The sequence below is a fragment of the Carcharodon carcharias genome, chromosome 3 (assembly GCF_017639515.1).
Source record: "Carcharodon carcharias isolate sCarCar2 chromosome 3, sCarCar2.pri, whole genome shotgun sequence".
In the NCBI taxonomy this organism is placed as follows: domain Eukaryota; kingdom Metazoa; phylum Chordata; class Chondrichthyes; order Lamniformes; family Lamnidae; genus Carcharodon; species Carcharodon carcharias.
Window position 1 is genome coordinate 20,353,471 of NC_054469.1, and position 16,233 is coordinate 20,369,703.

A 16,233-nucleotide genomic window follows, 5' to 3' on the forward strand; every position below is an offset into this window, starting at 1 on the left:
TATCCATCCACCCATGTGTTTGGGCACTTTTCACAATCTTACTTTCCCTATAAGCTAGTGGCTGATGCCGTGCATGTTTCCACAGGGGGTTTGTTTTCTTTCTGAAGCCTCACCGAAAGGGACCATTCCTCCTGCACTGAGCCCGGACAAGCTGCCTGGTCACAGACAGCGGCACTTGCAAGCCCACGTGCACCCTTTTCAGCTGGAATCCCTGGCCGGGGGGGTCAGGAAGGGAAATTCTGCCCACGCCCCAGGAAGGTTTCTTGCCCGCTCTGCCTGAGGGAGCTAACCTTAGCCACTGCCATCTTGGGGCCACGAAATGCCAACAGCCTGCATTCATCCGGCACCTTTAATGGAGAGAGGTGGAGAGGGCTAGGGAGGGCCCAGTGAACTGAAGGGGCGGCTGTCGGATGTGGAGCGATGACACAGGAACATGGGGCTTAGGAGCAGGAGGAGGCCATTCGGCCCCTCAGGCCTCCCCCACCATCCAATAAGATCATGGCTGGTCTGGCTGTGGTGTCAACTGCACTTTCCTGTCTACCCCTCCCAATAAACCTTGACTCCCTTGCCGATCAAAAATCTGTCTGACTCCACCTTGAATAAATTCTCTGACCCAGCCTCCACTGCTTTCTGGGGAAGAGAATTCCACAGACTAAACGCCCTCTGAGAGAAAAAAAAAATTCTCCTCACCTCCGTCTTAAAAGGGAGACTTCTTAACCTTAACCGTGTCCCCTAGTTCTAGTCTCCCCAAGAAGAGGCAACGTCCTCCCGGTATCCACCCTATCAAGTTCCCTCAGGATCTCACATGCTTCAATATGATCACCTCTCATCCTCCTGGGGGAGAATTTTCTCCACGTCGGGGGTGGTGGGGGTGGGGGTGGGTTGTGCACGGGCGGGCGCGCAGCTGATTGGGTGCCCTCCCCCGATCGGCCGGCTGCCGCCATTTTACCTGGGTGGGCCAGTGAAGGCCTGCCCAGCGTGACGCACGCCCGGAAGTGCTGAGCGCTCCCTGTGCGGGAGTCGAGGGGGGTGGGGGGGGGGCGGTAGGCTGAGCCGGGGAGTGTGCTCTTTCACGCACGCAGGCGAGAAAGCGCAGATATCTCCCTGAGGCACAGCGCTGCCTCAGGGAGATTCAGTTTTTCACGTGTAACACATTGAATAAAGGGAGAAAAAAATTTTAAGGGTACGTCCCCTCGTGTGAAACTGTCACATGAGCCGGGACATGCCCGTCAATGTTAATAAAAAATTTTTCCAACACTTTAAAAACGTTCGTGAAGCCTCATCCCGCCTGTGGATGAGGTTCCATGAAAAATGCGAAGGCCACTTGGGCTCTTCGCCTGCCCACCTCCCCCCCCCCCAGCCCCCGCCGACCTTAAGGTTGGATGGGCAGCTCGGGTCAATGATTTAATTGATTGTTAAATGGCCTTAATAGGCCTTTGACAGTTCGGTGGACGCGCAGCTGACGGGACACACGCCCGACATCACCCCGTGTTGTTTTACACCTCGAGGAGCAGGCCCCGCCCCTGCTCGCCGGGCCGAAGATTCTATCCTTGAACTTCAGTGGGTACAGACACAACCTAGATTTGTAGACAGTCCACAGCACAGAAAGAGGCCACTTGGCCCATCACTTGGCCTGCGCTGACCGAGAAACGAGTCACCCAGCCTAATCCCATTTTCCAGCATTTGGTCCATAGCCATCCAGGTTACGGCACTTGAGGTGCATATCCAGACACTTCTTAAATGAGTTGAAGGTTTCTGCCTCTACTACCCATTCAGGCAGTGAGTACTAGACCCCTACAACCCTCTGGGTGAAATTTCTTTCCTCATCTCCCCTCTAATCCTTCTACCAATCACTTTAAGTCTATGTCCCCATCGTCACTGACCTCTCTGCTAACATAAATAGGCCCTTCCCACCCACTCTATCCAGGCCCCTCATAACTTTATACATCTCAATCAAATCTCCCCTCAGCCTCCCCCTCTGTTCCGAGGAGAACAACCCCAGCCTATCCAATCTTTCCTCATAGCTGCAATTTTCCAGTCTTGGAAACATTCCCATAATTCTCCTCTATACTCTGTCTAGTGCAATTACCTCCTTTCTGAGGTGACTAGAACTGCGCACAGTGCTCAAGTTGTGGCCTCACTAATGTTTTATACAGTTCCAGCATAACCTCCCTGCTCTTATATTCTATGCCAAGGCTAATAAATGAAAGGATTCTTAACCACCTTATCGACCTGTCCTGCTACCTTCAGGGATCCCATGGGCATTCACTCCAAGGTCCCTCACTTCCTCTACACCACTCAGTATCCTCCCATTTATTGTGTAATCCTTTACCTTGTTTGACCTCCCCAAATGCATCACCTCACACTTTGCTGGGTTGAATTCCGTTTGCCATGTTCCTGGCCACCTGAGCAGTCCATTGATATTCTTCTGCAGTCTACAGCTATCCTCCTCGCTATCAATCACGTGGTCAATTTTTGTCTTGTCCGCAAATTTCTTGATCATTCCCCCTATATTTATGACCAAATCATTAATATATGCCACAAAAAACAGGGGACCTAGTACTCAGCCCTGTGGTACCCCACTAGAAACAGCCTTCCAGTCTCAAAAACATCCGTCAACAATTACTCTTTTTTTCCAGCCACTGAGCCAATTTTGTATCCAGCTTGCTACATTCCCCTAGATCCCATGGGCTTTTATTTTTTTAAATAGTCTGCCATGTGGGACCTTGTCAAAAGCTTTGCTAAAATCCATGTAGACTCCACCAACTACACTACCCTCATCAATCCTCCTTGTTGCTTACCCAAAATATTCATTCAAATTAGTCAGACATGACCTTCCCTTAACAAGCCCACGCTGACTGTGCTTGATCCGTCTATGCCTTTCTAAGTGACAGTTTATCCTGTCCCTCAGAATTGATTCCAATAATCTGCCCAGTAATCATTTGCTCTGTGATGATTCGGTCTATCCCTCGCTCCCTTTTTAACCAAAGGTACAACCTGTTCAACCTTTCCTCATAACAAAAACCCTTCATCCCAGGAATGAGTAGAGTGAACCTTCTCTGAACTACTTCTAATGCATTTATGTCTTTTTTTCAATAGGGAGATCAAACTGTACACAGTCAGTAATCCATACGTGGTCTCGCCATTAAAATCAGGGATGTGCAGGAGGTCAGAATTGGAGAAGCGCAGAGGAGCTCATAAGTTTGTGGGGCTGCAGGAGGTTACATCGTTTCGGAGGGTTGAGGCGATGGAGAGAATTTAAAGCCCATCTGCAATTTTAAAAATCAAGTCTTTAGCAGACCAGGAGCTAATACAGGCAAGTCGGCACAAGGTTAATGGGTGAAAGGCATAGCAGAGTTTCGGATGAGCTCAAGTCGATAGAAGGTAAAACCAAAACGTTCTGAAATAATTAAAAATCATGGCCATTTCGTTTTGTAAGGATTAGCGATGGAGTGCATGCCTTGCAGTACTGTATCCAAACAAAGGCATCAGAACAAGGAGAGCAAATCCTATCAGAGTGAAGCACTTCTGTTTGCTCATCTCTCAATGGTGTTAATTTTAGACTGCCTGTTATATCTGGGTGATTGAGCCTTTCAGGTGCAAATTAATGCTGTGGTTCTGTGCATTAGCGAGTTGGAACAGCAGGGCTGGTGTGCGACGGGAAGGTTGGTTGCTCAGAGACACAAACCACTGATAGCGCCTCGAGGCAGCTGGGTGATTGTGTGAAAATAATAGACGCCTACCAACTAATTTTATCACATGTAGAAGGCATGCACAGGTTCAAGTTCTGCATTAATTGTAATTCTTCTCGTGATATACATGTTAATGTATTATAGACAGAACAGTAGTGCCGATCAGGCCACTTCTGCCTGTGCCACCTCTTTGAAAGAGTATAATAGCACACCCGTATCCTAGACCCAAATGCAACAGGTAAATGGCATCAAGTGACTCTGTTTTGTTTACACTATAAGGGCAAATATTTCTGCACCTCAGCTGCTGTTTTGAGGGTTGCAGGTGCCAGTAATGTAGAAACTAACAAACAAGGGAATGGAAAATTTCTGAAGGTAAATTTAAACAACGCCTGCTCATTTTGTTGTGTGGGGAAGCACACTCAGGTCAATCTGTAAAGGGGTTTTGCGCGTTTTATCATCACAGAGGGAAATATGCGGGCTACCAAAGGGACCCATCATGTAACGGCCATCTGATAGAGCAACCCCCCACAACCAATCCTTTCCCACTGCAAGGACAGGTTAAAGGCTTCCTGGGCGGAATGCCTCTGTTGTATTCAGAGGCCACTGCAGTATTATTCTGCACGTTGGAGCAGACGCACGGAGATAAATACCAAACATATTGACGCTCTGCTCCCTCCAGCAGCTTGTAAATTTGGCGCACGGGTGCTCACAAGCTGGAGTCACGCATCAACAAAGGTCATTTACAAAGCTCGGAATGGGCTCCCCTGTCTGTCTGTCTGTCTGTCTGTCTCTATCTCTCCCTCTTCATACATTGGGTCCTCAGGAGCAGGTTGGGTGGGCGAAGGTGGCATTGTGGAAATGTCGCTGGAATAATAATCTGGAGGTGCTGGCTAATGCTCTGGGGAACATGGGTTCAAATCCCATGCATGGCAGCCGGTGGAACTTGAATTTGATTAATGGGTAAGAAAAGCAATTAATTTTAAAAATCCTGCATTGGAAGCTAGTCTCAGTGATAGCGACCACGAAACTAGCATCAATTGTTGTAAAAACCCATCTGGTTCACTAACGTCCCTTTAAGGGAAGGAAATCTGCCATACTTACCTGGTCTGGCCTACATGTGACTCCGGACCCACGGCAATGTGGTTGAAACTTAACCGCCCTTTGAAATGGCCTAGCAAGACACTCAGTTTTAGGGCGTGTAGAGGTGAGCAACAAAAGCTGGCCTTAGCCAGCGACACTCACACCCTGTGAAAGAATGCATTCTAAAAAGGGGAAGGAGGTTGGGGTTTGAAGTGCCCATCACTTTTCCCAATGCCTTGGAATTCTCTCAGTGGTGGGGAAAGTGGTGGATGGCCTTCCAGTCCAGAGGCCAACCGAGGCAATTAAATTGGCCAATTAAGGGTCTCTTCCCACTGCCAGTGCCATTCTATCAGCAGTGGGTAGGCTTCTGTCGCGTAGGGGGGCCACCAGGTAAAACCTGTACCTCACAGAGGGTCACCCTCACTGGCAGCAAGGGCTGACCCCGTGGAAACACTCCCCCTGCCCTCACCAATCGCCCTTGCCCGGTCTGGCCTACCTGTGTCTGACAGGCCCAGGCGACCCCAAGCCCTCTCTCATGGCCTCTGGGCGGTGCCCGCGATGCTGTTCTGGGCTGGATACAATTCCAGCGGTGACCGTCGCTCCTGGTAACACTGCTGGGACTGAAGAGATGCCAGCCCTCCGGCTGGCCACCTGCTGCTGGAGGCAGACTCTCAGCCCTTCAAGGGATGGGAGCCCCCAAAGCCAGACAGTTAATTGCTTCACTGACACAAAACCGGGTCGGAGCTCCTACGGAGCAGGGACCAAATGGGCCGAGTGACCGGCATCATTTTATGCAAATCAGGTTGTCAGAGGAGGGATGGCCATCATCTAAATAGGTCAAGTTCAGAGGTGGGGTATTAAAATGAAACAGGGAGCTGAGCCTTTGGATGTGGGCATCACTGGCTGGGCTAGCATTTATTGCCCTTCCCTAATTGCCCTTGAGAAGTTGGTGGTGAGCTGCCTTCTTGAACTGCTGCAGCCCATGTGGTGTAGGTACACCCACGGCGCTGTTAGGGAGGCAGTTCCAGGATTTTGACCCAGTGACAGTGAAGGAACGGCGATATATTTCCAAGTCAGGAAGGTGAGTGACTTGGAGGGGAACTTCCAGGTGCTGGTGTTCCCATCTATCTGCTGCCCTTGTCCTAAGTGGTAGTGGTCATGGGTTTGGAAGATGCTGTCTAAGGAGCTTTGGTGAGTTTCTGCAGTTCATCTTGTAGATGGTACACACTGCTGCTACTGTGCGTCAGTGATGGATGGAGTGAATGTTTGTGGATGTGGTGCCAGTAAAGAGGGCTGCTTTGTCCTGGACGGTGTCAAGCTTCTTGAGTGTTGTGGGAGCTGCACTCATCCAGGCAAGTGGAGAATATTCCATCACACTCAAGACTTGTGCCTTGTAGATGGTGGACAGGCTTTGGGGAGTCAGGAGATGAGTTACTTGTTGCAGGATTCCCAGCCTCTGACCTACTCTTGTAGCCACAATATTTATATGGCTAGTCCAGTTCAGTTTCTGGTCAATGGTAACCTCCAGGATGTTGATAGCGGGGAATTCAGTGATGGTAATGCCAATGAATGTCAAGGGGGTGATGGTTAGACTCTTGCTTGTTGGTGATGGTCATTGCCTGACACTTGTGTGGCGTGCATGTTACTTGCCACTTGTCAGCCCAAGCCTGGATATTGTCCAGGTCTTGCTGCATTTGGACACAAACTGCTTCAGTATCTGAAGAGTTATGAAGAGTGCTGAGCATTGTGCAATCATCAGCAAACGTACCCACTTCTGACCTTATGATGGAAGGAAGGTCATAGATGAAGCAGCTGAAGATGGTTGGGCCGAGGACACCACCCTGAGGAACTCCTGCAGTGATGTCCTGGAACTGAGAGAATTCCAAAGATCCAGAATCCTTTGAGTGAAGTAATATCTTCTCATCTCAGTCCAAATAATGCACCCCTCATCCTGATACTGTGTCCCCGTGTTCTAGATTCCCCAGCCAGAGGAAATGATCTCTCAGCGCCTACCCTGTCAAACCCTTTCAGAATCACGAATCTTTTAATGAGGTCACCATTCATTATTCTGAATGCCTGAGAGAGATTAAATCCAGCCCACTCAACCTGATGTCAAAGGCCAACCCTGTCACCCCAGGAACCAATCTACTGAACCTTCACTGTACCATCTCCATTACGAGCGTATTCTTCCTTAAACATGGAAACTAGACACACTATTCCAGTTGTGGTCTCAACAAATACTGAACGATTATAGCAAACCTTCCTTATTCTTGTACTTCAATCCCCTTGCAATGAATGCCAAGGAGGTTAGCTAACTCACTGCAGGCGGGTAATTAAAACTTTGACCCTTTGGTCTGCACAATTTAGTTTCACACCCAACTGCGGTGATCTGGAATGAACTGCCCAAAAGGATGGTGGAAACAGACTATATCAACATAGAAAAAAAACATGCTGGGCTATGAGGAAAGAGCAGAAGAGTGGGACTAATTACCATCATCAGGTTTCGTTTAAAATAATTAGGTTTTTGTTTGGGTTCCTGTCCATAGAATCATTATGGCACAGAAGGAGGCCATTTGGTCCACCAGGTCCATAGTGGCTCTCTGCAAAGTAATCCCGGCTCCTGTAAAGAGGCTGGATAAAATGCACTTTTAGGAAAAGTCTTGAAGCAAATCCATCGATTCGTAATTATATTTGATACTGTGAACTACTGGAAGTGAAAGTTCCAACAACCATTTTGTTAAATGCTATGAAAAGCCATTGTTAGACTGATATGTCAAATTGTAATTGAGTGCTCTTTGACGTAATATTCTTGATTATTTTTTTTTTCTGCTATGCAGAGTCATAAGGCAAGAGCGGTTGAGAGGGGTTGATGGAGTTGGAGTAGTGGAATAGCTCTTTTAAATAGCTTGAACAGGAACAATGGGCCAAATGGCCTCCTTCTGTGTTGTATGATTCCATGGACAGTGCCTGTACCAAGTAAACCCTTGGGAAGTGGTGGGGAGGGGGGAGGGGGGAGGTGAGGGACAAGCGGGCGGAAAGTATCTTAACATCACCAGACTTTCTTTCAGCACTTACCACCTGCAATAGGGCAAGGTACCCTGTACCGACATTGTCGAAGTTGACCTTCTCATTATGCCATCGGATGTACGTATTGTTTATTAAGTCGCAATCGCTCTTGTTGTTGACTTCGCTGATGGGCAATGCCTCTCCGCTGGTCATATTCTTACACTTGTAGAATTTGCCTGCGAAGAGGTTGACTCCCATAATGCTAAAAATGAGCCAGAAGATGAGACAGACGAAGAAAACATTCATGATGGATGGGATGGCACCGATGAGTGCATTGACCACCACCTAAATCAGATTAATTGGGAAAAAGATTATGATTCTGGAGATAAACAATGTGCACAGTAAAAGGCACTGCACCCAATTACTCTATACCCCTTTGTTATCTGGCACAAGAACAGGAAGAATCTTCTTAGGATTTTCTCAGCTTCTCTTCTCTACTCCCTCTGGAACAGTGAAGAATGAGAGAGAGAGAGAGGGAACAAAGCAACTGGTTCGTAGCAGACAGGACCTGTAGGATAGAGAGAGACCTTGGAATCCCGTTATATCCCAGCAGCATTGCAACATGCATCTCGAATGTAGCTTGGTGTCAGGTCACACTAGGTCTCAAACTCATAGTCAAATGACTATGTTCCCGCTGTCTGAAAGGGACTTGGAAGTAAATGGTAGTTCAAGTCTCAGTAACTGGAAGATGGACATCCATAGAGTCTCACTTTCCTTATCATCTCATGGACTGATGAAACCAATGCAAAATTGTTGCAAGTCCAATTTCTGACTGGGGCATTTATTTACTGGTAATCAAACCCATAATAACAGGAATGGGGCACCTTTGTTTCTTGAGGACAGTAGCAGATACCACAGGAGGTTTACTCCATTGGATACCTGAAATGCCTCCAAAGGAAACTCCTATAGACAGGGCACCATTACTTCTGTGTGGGAATTGCATTTTGAAGGCATTGGCCACCCAGTAAGACCTTTTATTGATTATTTTCTTTCCCCAAGTGTTTTGTCTGCCAGTGCAGAGGGGTACAAGGTAATAGAGAACAGGCAACCATGGGTACCAGTGTATTGATCATAACAGCTCAGCTCAGGCAACCAAACCATATAACGATGTCAGACCGGTATTTTACATGCCCATTAACTGTTAAAGAACGTGCAGTAAGGACATTTCATTGCAGACACATGCATTCACATTTTGTTATTGCTTTTCCTCGATTCTTCACTGGAGAACAATCACTGTTTGAAAATCCAATTTAAAAGCTTTATTAAAAAAAAAACAAGGTCAACCAAGCATGGAGAGAGTGTGAGAGTGATCAGCATCTGTCAACTGGGTATTTGGTTCAGCATTTCAATCTATTTCTCCTATTATTCACTTAGATGATTTTGGATAGTCCCCTCCAATGTCTGGTTTTCACTGGACCACTTTATGGCAGTAATGCAACATGTACTGCAGTGGTTCAAGAAGGCAGCTCACCACCACCTTCTCAAGGGCAACTAGGGATGGGCAATAAATGCTGGCCCAGCATAAAAAATATATATACATTAGAATACATATACACATTTTTTTTAATCTAAATTTTTCTTGTATTGATGCAATGGCCAGAAGAATTAAAAAGCGAACACAGTTTGATCATAGGGGCAGCATTCCAAGGAGTTTGTAGAATGGGATTTTGAAGGTGCACAGCCCAGCTGAGAACGGACCACTTTCAGAAACACTCTCACATGCTAGCCATTGTGTAACTACACATTAATCCACTATAAAAGTGAGGGCAATAACACATTACATACAGTACACACCCATGTAAATGCTGACACTGGTACATATACCGCACACCATCACACAGAAATTGCATGCCATCTTCTAACATCTACTGCTGACTGGGCTGAGACTGCACTGTGTGATCTTAGTAATGGATGGGTTAACACGCTTATATAATTCCTTTGCCACTGCCCAGCAAAGAAATTAACCTGCGCAATTTAATCAAACACATTTAATGCGTTTGTTACTAACATCAGACAGCACAATTTTAACCACCAGATGGCTTCTGCGTTGACCTGAGATGCCAGTCCGTTGACTCCATCTCATCATCATTCTCAGATTTCCATCTCCTCTTCTATGTTGTCCATACAGTCCAGCTAGTTCACAACACACACATGTACAGAACTATGCAGTACCAGGTGTGCTACCTGTCAGCTTTCATCAATGGTGTGCTGTATGTGTCAATACACAATTGAGATGCACAGATTTGTATTTGGGGAATGACAACCGAACATATTTATTAGTCATATGGTATGAAGAAATGACGACAATTATATTGAGCCTGTAATAATTGTTAATGTGTTTTTATTTTTTACTTTTTGCTAGGTTATGCACAAGTATGTAAACTGAGGAAGTGGATAAAGTCATCATCAACTGTATTGAATTTCCACACGGTGCATGTACCTTGTGACCTGGCAGATCATATTTATCACTCCTCCCTCTACATCTGTTGAAATGCCCTTTCAGTTTAGAGCAATAAACTATCTTGTTTTTCTTTATTTGCGTGGGGCATGTACAATTTGCTTCAAAGCATCACAGGAATGTGTTTCCCAATCTGCTCAATTTTTGCTATTGATCCCATGGTGCTGTGCCTGTCTCTATGGTCTGTTACTTGTTGCACCCCTGGCTATATAAACCCATGCAATCTCTCATTCACAGATCCATTGAATGAACCTGATGAAAATTTCATCTAAATCTCCTCGGAGCCTTTACGAAACTTACAGGAGATTATACTGATCAGTAAAGTACAGACAGAAGCACTCATTAATTTTAAAGGTGACTATTAATTTGGGGGAAGGGAAGAAAGATACTTTCTTTCTAAACTATACATCCTACTGGGCCTCCTAATGTACTTGACTTGTCAATTTGCAGAGACCCAAGTTGAGTATATTTGCAGATGTAGGGTTAGGGTGTAGTTTAATCTGGTTTTTGCTTTCTTTTTACTTGTGTGTTTGCACAGAAGCTAAAAGAACGGGATGGTTAAGATTGCTGATTTCCGGGATGCTTTAGGGTTCAATGTGTCAGGGTATAATGGAGCTGACTGCGTTTAGATTCTGCCTGTTGAATTTCTTTTTGAGGCCACATTGTGAACCAAGATAGTCAAGACAGAAAGGAAGTGGATGAAAGACCAGGCACCTTGGGGTTGTGTAGGAACTCTCTCATTTCTGGGTGGGAGCTTCTTCACAATATCACTTGTCATGCCATCATGAATCAGCAAGGGCAGTGTGTGTGTTTAATGACCAAAAAGATCTTGAGCTTTCCTTAACAATTAGTAGAGGGAGTTGTGCCCGAGAGGATTAGTGAAGGTTATTTCTCTACCCTGGGGAGAAGTGGGGTAACTGCATGTATTTCTTTTGGTATACTACTCCTTTAAGGTGAATTGTGTTTATTTGGGCTTAGTTGGCCCTCAATAAAACAATAAAGTTGCAACCCTTTTGGATTTATCAGATTTCAATTTCCTTTCGAAGTTGTGGCATGTGAGGTCTCCCAACAAGAGATCCGTTTTGGATAAATAAATCTGCCCTCATCGGCCAATACTATACTGAGCAGCGATGGGGACTCAAAACGTTTCTAACAGTAGACCCCACCAAATCCTCACTGTTGACTGAAAACTGGCATTGTTGAGATAGATGACATTGGAAGCATTTATCTTTCAAGGATCTGTACAAACTATATGGCTACTTGGGCTTTAATTAAGGCACTTGTAGAGGCATTACATTTTATTGACTGGAGATGGGCTTATTGGGTCCAAAGGCTTTTTCCTCAGCTCCTAAAAGCAAATGGGATGGATTTCCTGTTCCAAGGGCTGTTGGATCATATGGGTATTAGTTGCCATCTCTCCAGAAAATTGCCTAGGGTGTCTAGTAATTAAAGATAATTTCTAAGACACTCAAGCGATAAATCATAGGGCAATAAGAAATTCAAGCCTTTAACTATTTTCTTTGAAGACTTTGGTCGATTCGTTAGAATGGTGTCAGCCGTCGTGGGAAAAGCAAATGCAGTTTCACTGACAGTCAAGAGTCGTCCAGTCGGGTGATGAAGAGTCGATCTGCTTTCTCATTGGCTATGGGGAGGCAGTGCAATGGGTGCGTTGGGAGACCAATGGTGGGTGTACGGGGCAGGGGTGGGGTGGGACTGTTGGAGGTCATGTGGTGAACAATCCAGCTATTTGAGTACAGGGAATGTAAGAAAATGAAATGGGGAGGATTGCATGTTCGCATTGGAACCTACTGAGTTTTCCAGCTATTGACTTTAACCCTCAACCAGTGTAGACAGACGAAATTCCCATTCACCATGTAGTTTGGCATTCAGTGGACATGCAGGATGTTAAAGAGAATGTCGGGAAGCCTGTTTGGCGCAGTGTTATCAGCTGAAGTGTGCCGAGTCCCTCTCTCTCTCCTTGAATAAGACATACGGCTTCATTTACAAATCCATGCACGACTCAATAACATGCAACACAAACCATTTTACCATTAGTGCCTGCATGGTAAGAATGGACTCAGTGTCAGAAGCAGGCCGTCAGATTCAAAGCATCAAGATATACGCAATCCATATGTGTCCTATTCGACTCCAATCATTCCCTCTCCAAGCCCAGGATAAACTCCAGGGCCTCACAAAGGACAAATTTTATTGAACATACATTCCTAAAGGCTCTGTGATGCAGAGTTTTATGCTGATCCAATTGGGAAACCAGTCCAGAGCCTGTGCTCCATGTAACCGCCCCCCCCAACCCCCATGTAGTAATGCAAAAGAAACTTTGCAGAATGTTTGTTTGGTTATCAGAATCGTTCGTAAACTGTAGGGTTGCCAACCCTCTAGGTCTGTCCTGGAGTCTTCAGGGGTTAAAGGTTAATCTCCAGCGCAATCCAGGAGAAAAATTCATAGAGATATTTTCTTTGAACACTGGAGATATATTGCAAACAGGATTGAAAGGCTGTTTGACCGACCGTCTAGGATCAGCCAATCCAGCACTCAGGAGGCTGTTTGTTATCTAATTGATGTGGAGAAGCGGCACTCTGCGAAGATGGGCGTGCCAGATGACCAACGGCAGGAGAGTGCGGGGCGGAGGGGGCGTGGCCAAGGTCGGGGGGGACCCGTGTGAGGAAAACTCCAGGAACGTGTCCAACCAGAGTTGGCAACCCGGGTAAACAGGCCCAAACTAAACTGGCTGTCCGCTTCCCATAATGCTTTGATCATTGAACCTGCCAGCGGACACAAAAAAAGATGACTTATTATATATCCCATTTTAAGCTGGCGTCCAAAACCAAAACGGAACGACTAATTTTATCTAAAACGTTGCGAGGAGAAAGAGAATATCAGCAAGATTCCAGAATTACCTGACACTTGGTGCATTCAATGGGTATATAGTAAGTTGATCAGAAATGCAACATGCTTGATATCCTGGAATATTGCATGCGCTAGACGTGCTATAGAGTACGTTTTTTTATTGAGGGAGGGGGATTTGTTCTGACAAAATGGAAGACAATCTCAAGATGTTAAAAACGCAAGGGAAGACTTTCTTGTCCCAATTTCTGGAGAACCAATGTGTTCGATGTTTTTTTTGTTGGTGGGGGTAATACTTCTACGAGAGCTCGACAAATAAAATAATCAAACGGACACGTGTAGTGGTTAAGATTTGCAATCCTGTTCCCTTACAAGCCCCAGACTTCACTTTCCCACAATTAATTGGAAGTACAAGGGATGCTGGCTGCTAGTTAATCCCTTCCAGTTACACTGAATTGCAAAGGCTTTGCAGCAGAGAAGCAGGCCATTCCACCCAACTTGTCCACGCTGGCATTTATATTCTACACTGGTTTCCTCCTTTATCCTCTGCCTCAACTCTGCTTTTCAGCTTACCCTTCTAGCCCCTTCTTCCCTCATGCGCTCATCTAGCTTCCTCCTGGAAGTATCTGAGCTGTTTGTTTCCGCCCATTGCTTTGGTATTGAGTTCCATGTTCTCATTGCTTTCTATGTAAAGACCTTTCCCCTCATTTTTCCGTTGGATTTATCAGTGATTATCTTGTCTTCGTGGACCCCAAGTGGAAATATTCACTCCGCATCTACCTTGCCCAATCTACTGTGGAGTTAAATTACATAATAAATTAATAATTTTAAGGTCCCCTCTAGTTCCCCTGTGATAAAAGCTGTTCCCAGAATGGTTCCCAATATCTTTCATGTTTCAGTCTGGCTTCAGCTCCAATTTTAAATTTCTGCTTGCACTGGATATACCTTTGAAAAGGTTCAAATCCAGGAAACGGTACAGTAATGCTCTCTCCAGGTCTCGGTGTTTTTGATTCCAGCCATCTGTATTATGGGCCCAGGGTGGCGATCACTCTGGGAGGCTAAGAAAACCAGAGGATCAACCTAGGCCTCACCCTTAGGCCCCCGACTAAAACTTGCGTTTCTGTAAAAACTGGAAAGACTCGGCAGGTGAGGCAGCACGTGTGGAACAAGTTAACCTTTCAGGTCGACGACCTTTTATCAGAATGGTTCGGGTGAGAGGTCACAGGCCTGAGAGGTCAACTTGGTTTTTTTTCTCTCTTCACGGATGCTGCCAGACCTGCTGAGTGCTTCCTGCGTTTTCTGTTTTTATTTGAGTATTTTGCTCTTGCACTTATGTCGTACGTTAAATGGAAGAACCTTCTGATACACTTAGGAATGGGAAGAAAAGACATGAGGAAAGTTAGATAATGGTGGGTGGGGTTGGTGCAAAGAGGAGAAGTGGTCAAAGAGAGGGATTTTTTTTTAGAAGTGTAGCATCTAACGACAGTGCAGGAAAAGTAGGGAACACTCTGCTTCATCCATGTTACCTTCTCACCTCCCAATGGGGGGGTGAGGGGATAGTGTTACTGGCGCCCTGGCAGCTTTGCCTTTCCTCTTAGCTCTTCCAAATTGGCAGAGCACAGGGAAGGAGGGGAAAAAGAATAAGTGGCGTCAGAAATGACAGCCAATGATGAGAAACAGGAACATCTGGAGGAGGCCATTCAGCCCCTCTGACCCGTTCTACCATTCAGTTGGATCATGGCCGAGCCACACCTTCACTCCATCCACCTGCCTTGGTTCCACAGCCCCTCATACTCTCGGCCAACTGAAATCTCCTGATTTCCGACTGCCTTTCGGAACGTGATGCTGTCATTTCAGATGCAGAGCAGCATGGGTATCTCATCACCGCTGTCGGAGTCGCACTCTGAGGAAGGGAGAAGGAAAGGAAGCATTTTGGGGGTGGGTTGAGGGAACTGCCAGGGTGATGTGGGGTCCACCCAAATGTACGGCCCACACATGGTGTGCACAAACGGGAAGGCACCTCCCAGTCATCAAGGCTTTCCTGTCAAAAATCCTCCAAAGATCACCTAAGGTGTGTCCGACGAGAACAATGACAGTTTTCTCAGCTGAACCTCGAGGTGTTATTTTTGTTATTTGCCCTATAATGACCCGCTTATTCACTAGAAAGGAATCACACAGGTCCTATTGTGTCCAGTCCAAACACGCAGCTTCAGGAAGGAGGAGGCTTGATCTGTCCTTTCAGCTCACGCCAAGCTTAAAAGCTTCAAGCTTCACAAAGCCTGCCATTGAACCTTTCTCTGTGTGGCAAAAGAATGCTTTTTGCAGCTTTTCACAAGGGTATGTTTGTCTCTTTATCGCATGTCACCACCCTAAATGCTGACTGCCAAGATCTTAGTGAGGTGCTGAGAAATGAAGACCAATTAGTCTTCTTCATAGGGGAATTTTCTGCTTATGAATAGTCTTCACCTGACCCTGCGAACGAGATCCCAAAAGGATAAAGTAGGATTTAAAACAAAAATAAAAATACCTGGAAAAACTCAGCAGTTCTGACTGCATCTGCGGGGAGGAACACAGTTAACGTTTTGAGTCCGTATGACTCTTCAATAGAACTAAGTAAAAATAGTAGAAAAGAAGTGAAATATAAGCTGGTTTAAGGGGGGTGGTGGGACAGCTAGAGCTGGATAGGGGGCCAGTGATAGGTGGAGATAACCAAAAGATGTCACAGACAAAAGGACAAAGAGGTGTTGAAGGTGGTGATATTATCTAAGGAATGTGCTAATAGGTGACATTAAGGGTAGAAAGCAGGACGAGCAAAGTACAGATATCTCTAGTGGGGGTGGGGTGAGGGGAAGGGATCGAAATAGGCTGAAAGGTAGAGACAAAACAATGGATGGAAATAGGATTTAATGTTGCTCCAAATTTACCTGTGGTAAATTTGCTACCATGGCTGCTAACTCGGTTCAGTTCCATGAGTTAACGATAAGAGCACGTGTTGGTGAGGGGAGTCTGCTCAACAACTTACTCACTTGCGGTTGACGCTTAGTTCTGAGCTAATACTTCCCTTGCTGTTTTACT

General features: G+C 45.9%; 1 protein-coding gene across 4 annotated transcripts in view; it reads right to left on the reverse strand.

The window, feature by feature from the left end:
• The window catches only part of scn5lab (sodium channel, voltage gated, type V-like, alpha b), a 273,446-nt gene that overhangs the window by 25,508 nt on the left and 231,705 nt on the right, over positions 1-16,233 (reverse strand). For all 4 annotated transcript variants that reach the window (XM_041183161.1, XM_041183162.1, XM_041183164.1 and 1 more), the window contains one exon: positions 7,848-8,123. In XM_041183161.1, the coding sequence (XP_041039095.1) occupies positions 7,848-8,123 (276 nt within the window). The remainder of the gene's footprint in view (positions 1-7,847; positions 8,124-16,233) is intronic.